The sequence below is a fragment of the Moschus berezovskii genome, chromosome 6 (assembly GCF_049115385.1).
Source record: "Moschus berezovskii isolate FMDL1 chromosome 6, NW_MosBer_1.0, whole genome shotgun sequence".
NCBI lineage: Eukaryota > Metazoa > Chordata > Mammalia > Artiodactyla > Moschidae > Moschus > Moschus berezovskii.
Window position 1 is genome coordinate 35,863,570 of NC_142465.1, and position 5,933 is coordinate 35,869,502.

The window sequence follows — 5,933 nt, forward strand, 5'->3', positions numbered from 1 at the left end:
TCCTTTATGAGCATCTTACAGTTTCAGAGTACAGTTCTTTTGTCTCAGGTAGGTTTATTCCTAGGTATTTTTCATTGTTGATGCAGTGATAAGTGGGACTTAATTTCTCTTTCTATTTTGTTTTTAGTATATAGGAATGCAAGTGATTTCTGTGCATTAATTTTGTATCCTACAGCTTTACTGCATTCATTGATGAGCTCTTACAGTTTTCTGGTAACACTTTTAGGATTTTCTGAGAGGCTTCCCAAGGTGGTGCAGTGGTAAAGAATCTGCCTGCCTATGCGGGAGATGCAAGAGACATGTCTGAGTTGGGAAGATCCCCTGGAGTAAGAAATGGAAACCTACTCCATTATTCTTGCCTGAAAAGTTCCATAGGCAGAGGAGCCTGATGGGCTACAGTCCATGGGGTTGCAGAGTCGGTGAGCAACTGAGCACCATCATGTCATCTGCAAACTGTGAGTTTTACTTCTTTTCCAGTTGGGTATCTTTTATTTTTCCTCTCTGATTGTCGTGGCTAGGACTTCTAGTACTATGTTGAATAAAAGTGCCACTAATGGATGTATTTAACTTTTTTCCTGAATTCTGTGCTTTCTGGACCTAAATGTCTGTTTTCTTTCCCAGGTTAGGAACATTTTCAGTTATTATCACTTCAAAATAACTTCTCTGCCCCTTTGTCTCTCTGTTCTTCTGGAATCCCTGTGATATGAATGTAAGTATGCTTGATGTCTCCTAAACTGTAATTTTAAAATTCATCTTTTCTCTCTTCCTCTTACATGATTTCTACTACTTTGTCTTATAGTTTGCTTGTTCATTTCTCTGTTTCATCTAAACTACTGTTAATTCTTTCCAGTGTGTTTTTTATTTTAGTTATTATATTCCTTGCCTCTGTTTGGTTCCTCTTTATATTTTCCAACTCTGTTAAACTTCTCACTATGATTATTCATTTTTCTCCTAAGTTTGTTCACCATCTTTATGATTCAGTCCCTTACATAAGAATAAGTTCCATTCCAAGAGTGTGTTCATAAGTCCAAAAGTTAGCCTAGGTAACACAATTGGCTATATCGTCCTATACTATAATAGGTTTATAATATTTTTGCACAAATAATACATAAAAATGAACACAAAAAATAAAACATTTCTAATCTAATAGTACAGTATCTTGCAAAGTACCATAGTACCTTTCTCCAAGAAGACATCAGATGGCCAATAAATGCATGAAAAGATGTTTAATATCACTAGTTATTAAAGAAATACAAATCAAAACTACAATGAGATGTTATCTCACACCAGTCAAAATGGCCATCATCAAAAAATCTACAAACTAAATGCTGGAGAGATTGTGGAGAAAAGGGAACCCTCCTACACTGTTGGTGGGAATATAAATTGATACAGCCACTATGTAGCTTCTTTAAGAAACTAAAAATAGAGCTACCATATGATCCAGTGATCCCACTCCTTGGCATATATCCAGAGAAAAACATGGTTTTAAAGGATACCTACACCCTGATGTTCATTGCAGTGCTGTTTCCAATAGTTGAGACTTGGAAGCAACCTAAATGTCCAATGAAAGATGAACGGATAAAGAAAATGTGGTTTTTATATACAGTGGAATATTACTCAGCCTAAAAGGGGATGAAATAATGCCATTTTCAGCAACATGGATGGATCTAGAGAGTATCATAATCCTTGAAGTAAATCAGACAAAGAAACACAAATATGTGATATCACTTACATGCAGAATCTAAAAAACAAAAAATGATACAAGTGAACTTGTTTACAAAACAGGAACAGACTCTCAGAGAACAAACTTATAGTTACCAGGGGGAAAGGGTTGAGGGGAGGGATAGATTGGGAGTTTGGGATTGACATGTACCCACTGCTATATTTAAAATAGATAATGAACAAGGACCTACTTATAGCACTGGGGATGTTGCTCAATATTGTGTAATAATCTAGATGGGAAAATTATTTGAAAAAGAATAGATACATGTGTATATATAACTGAATCACCTTAAGAGACAGATGTTCCCCCAAGTTTATTACAGCGTTATTCACAATAGCCAAGATATTGCAGGAAACTTAGTGTCTATTGAGGGACAGATAATTAGAGAAATATATAATGGACTATTACTCAGTCATCAAAAAGAAGAAATCCTGTCATATTTAACATAGTTGGACTTAGTAGGCAGTATGTTAAATGAAATAAATCAAAAGGAGAAAGACCTTGAATGACCTCACTGATATGTGGAATCATAAAAGCTTAAGAAATAGAAAGTAGATGGTACTTAGCAGGGGCTTAGGGGTTGGGGAAATGGGTTGATTTTGATCAAAGGATACAAACTTACAGTTATAAGATAAGTAAATTCAAAGGATTTAATGTACAGCATAGTGATTATAATTAACAACACTGAATTGTGTACTTGAATGTTAGGATAGTAGGTCTTAATTTTTATCACCACACACACACAAAAAAGGTAATTTCATGAGGGGATCTGTTAACTGATGTTATTGTGATAGAAATAAACATGTTGTACATCGTGCGACGAGTTGACTCAATGGAAAAGAGTCTGATGCTAGGAGGGATTGGGGGTGGGAGGAGACGAGAACGACAGAGAATGAGATGGCTGGATGGCATCACCGACTCAATGGACATGAGTTTGAGTGAATTCCGAGAGTTGGTGATGGACAGGGAGGCCTGGCGTGCTGTGATTCATGGGGTCGCAAAGAGTTGGACATGACTGAGCGACTGAACTGTACTGAACTGAACTGAACACCTTAAAGTTACATATATTCTATGTCAAATACATCTCAGTAAAGCTGAGGATGAGGGGAGTATTGTCCAGTGAGTCTAAGGTTTTAGGTGCCTCAGGGACAGTTTCTGTCAACTTAAGTTTTCTTTTATGGCCCATAATTTCATATTTCTTTTGTATGCATCATGATTTTTTTGTTGAAAACTCGACATTTTAATACTGTAATGTTATAACCCTGAAAATTTGATTTTTATTCTTTTCTATTTTTGATATCTGAAGGTTGTAGTCAACTATTGTTCAACAAATTTTCCAGTTTATTTTTGCAAAAGCAGTTCAGCGTTGTATGTGCTCAGTGAAGTCTCTCTTCCTCTAGCTTGTGTTCAACTAGTACTTTGCCAGAGATTTTTTTGAATGCTAAACGGTAAAAATTCTAAAACACCACCCTCCTCTAGTCTTTGCAGATTCACTCCATGCTGAAGCACTCATTCAGTATTTTACCAGATAGATTGTTAACAATTCTTAGACTTCTCTCCCACTTGCAGTGAAACTAGGGATCAGCCAGAGGTGAAAGCGTAAGATCGACTCTGGTCTTCTCTGAGCACGAGTGCTACTGGACATGCATATGGCTTTTAAAATTCCTTAGTATACACAGCCAGTTTTGAATGCTCTAATTTATTTTCCCAAAGAAACTCTCTTTCTAGATTTTCTTCTCAGTCTGTTGATGGTCCGTTGTATGTTTTAATCATAATCTTTTGCCCGAGGCAGCTACAGATTTCTCATTACTCTTACAATGTTTTCAAGTAATATGGGCCACATTTGAACCCTGTGTGATTTCAGGTGAAACAGAGACAAAGCACCTTGAACAGGTCCTTCAGGTAGTTCCCAGACAAATTAAAATACATTAATTTGTGAGTGAGTTATTGCTCCCTCCAGACCTCAGACCATGGTTCCACTCTAGGCCACCTTCAGGATGGCCACTGGACCTAGGACGGGGTTCAGTTCAGTTCAGTTCAGTCGCTCAGTCGTGTCCGACTCTCCACGACCCCATGAATCACAGCACACCAGGCCTCCCTGTCCATCACCAACTCCCGGAGTACACTCAAACTCATGTCCACAGAGTCGGTGATGCCATCCAGCCATCTCATTCTCCGTCGTCCCCTTCTCCTCCCGCCCCCAACCTTTCCCAGCATCAGAGTCTTTTCCAGTGAGTCAACTCGTCGCATGAGGTGGCCAAAGTATTGGAGTTTCAGCTTTAGCATCAGTCCCTCCAATGAACACCCAGGATTGATCTCCTTTAGAATGGACTGGTTGGATCTCCTTGCAGTATAAGGGACTCTCAAGAGTCTTCTCCAACACCACAGTTCAAAAGCATTGATTCTTCGGCGATCAGCTTTCTTCACAGTCCAACTCTCACATCCATACATGACCACGGGAAAAACCATTGCCTTGACTAGACGGACCTTGGTTGGCAAAGTAATGTCTCTGCTTTTTAATATACTATCAAGGTTGGTCATAACTTTCCTTCCAAGGAGCAAGCGTCTTTGAATTTCATGGCTGCAATCAGCATCTGCAGTGATTTTGGAGCCCAAAAAAACAAAGTCTGACACTGTTTCCACTGTTTTTCCATCTATTTCCCATGAAGTGATGGGACCAGATGCCATGATCTTTGTTTTCTGAATGTTGAGCTTCAAGCCAACCTTTTCACTCTCCTCTTTCACTTTCATCAAGAGGCTTTTGAGTTCCTCTTCACTTTCTGCCATAAGGGTAGTGTCATCTGCATATCTGAGGTTATTGATATTTCTCCCAGCAATCTTGATAGGCAAGGGTAAATAAAAATGCCACAAAGCTTTCCTCCTATTTTTAAGTTGCCTTTTTCTTGCTTGGTTGCTGTGCACCTTTGATTGTTTCCCAGAGTATCAACAAAGTTAGTCCTGACAGCTTCTGCTTGGTTTTGTTGTTTCTGTAGAATAAGAGCTTGGCACTCCATACTCTGTTATTTTGCTGAAATCATCCCCTGTTCCTTTTTTTAGACTAGATTTCTTTAAATGGCCTTGGGGAACCACAGCACTATCGCTGAGTTCACTCTCCTTGGACTGTCTGCAGACCCCCATGTCCAGGCACTATCCTTTGTGCTGTTTCTAGCAATTTACCTCTTGACTCTGCTGGGGAACCTGACAATGATGCTGGTGATCAGAACCAATTCTCGCCTCCACACGCCCATGTACTTCTTCCTGAGTCACCTTTCTTTCCTAGATTTTTGCTTCTCTTCTGCCACAGTACCCAAGATGCTGGAAATTCTCCTGTCTCAGAAGAAAACAGTCTCTGTGGAGGCCTGTCTAGCTCAAGTCTTCTTTGTGTTTGACTTGGGGGGCACTGAAGCCTGTCTGCTCTCAGTTATGGCCTATGACCGCTATGCTGCCATCTGCCACCCTCTGCTCTATGGCCAGAAGATGAGCAACCAGCTCTGTAAAGGTCTGGTGTTAGGCTCCTGGAGCCTGGGTTTTTTGGACGCATTCATCAACATCCTTCTAGCTATGGATTTTGACTTCTGTAGGGATCAGTTTATCCCCCACTACAGCTGTGAGCTGCCCTCTCTCTTTCCCCTTTCCTGCTCTGATGTCTCCACCAGTTTCACTATTCTGCTTTGCTCTAGTCTCCTGCATGGGCTGGGAACCTGTTTCCTAATCATACTGTCTTACACTCTCATCGTTTCTACCATCCTAAGTATCAGCTCCTCTTCATATAGAAGCAAGGCTTTCTCCACCTGCTCTTCTCACCTCACTGCAGTGCTCCTGTTTTATTGTTCAGCTTTCCTTCGCTATATAGTGGCAACCTCAGGCTCACCACTGGAGTTGATCTTCTCTGTACAATACAGTGTGATCACTCCCTTAATGAATCCCCTTATCTATAGTCTGAAGAACAATGAGGTGAAAGCAGCTATGAAAAGGACCTTTAGAAAATATCTCCATTGCTAGTGACCAAAGACAGAAGATGATAAACAGTTATCTCACTATAGCAGGAGATATCACTATATCTTGTTAGTTGACAATAAAGTAATTTCCTGATTTTTCCAATATTGGATCTGAGACAAGCATCTTAAGATTCATAAAGGTATTTGGAGTATACAGCCCATAGGCTTATACTAATCTTAGGACCTGGCTTCACCCACCAGTGGGTGAGCAA

General features: G+C 39.8%; 1 protein-coding gene across 1 annotated transcript; it reads left to right on the forward strand.

Moving 5' to 3' along the window:
* The first annotated feature begins 4,795 nt into the window (after nt 1-4,795).
* LOC129536670 (olfactory receptor 8S1-like) lies at nt 4,796-5,725 on the forward strand. Its single transcript, XM_055395711.2, has one exon. The coding sequence runs from the start codon at nt 4,796-4,798 to the stop codon at nt 5,723-5,725; it is 930 nt and encodes a 309-aa protein (XP_055251686.2).
* Nucleotides 5,726-5,933: the final 208 nt, after the last annotated feature.

Coding starts and splice junctions, on each gene's coding strand:
- LOC129536670 (XM_055395711.2), top strand. CDS start 4,796: ATGGCCTTGGGGAACCACAGCACTATCGCTGAGTTCACTCTCCTTGGA.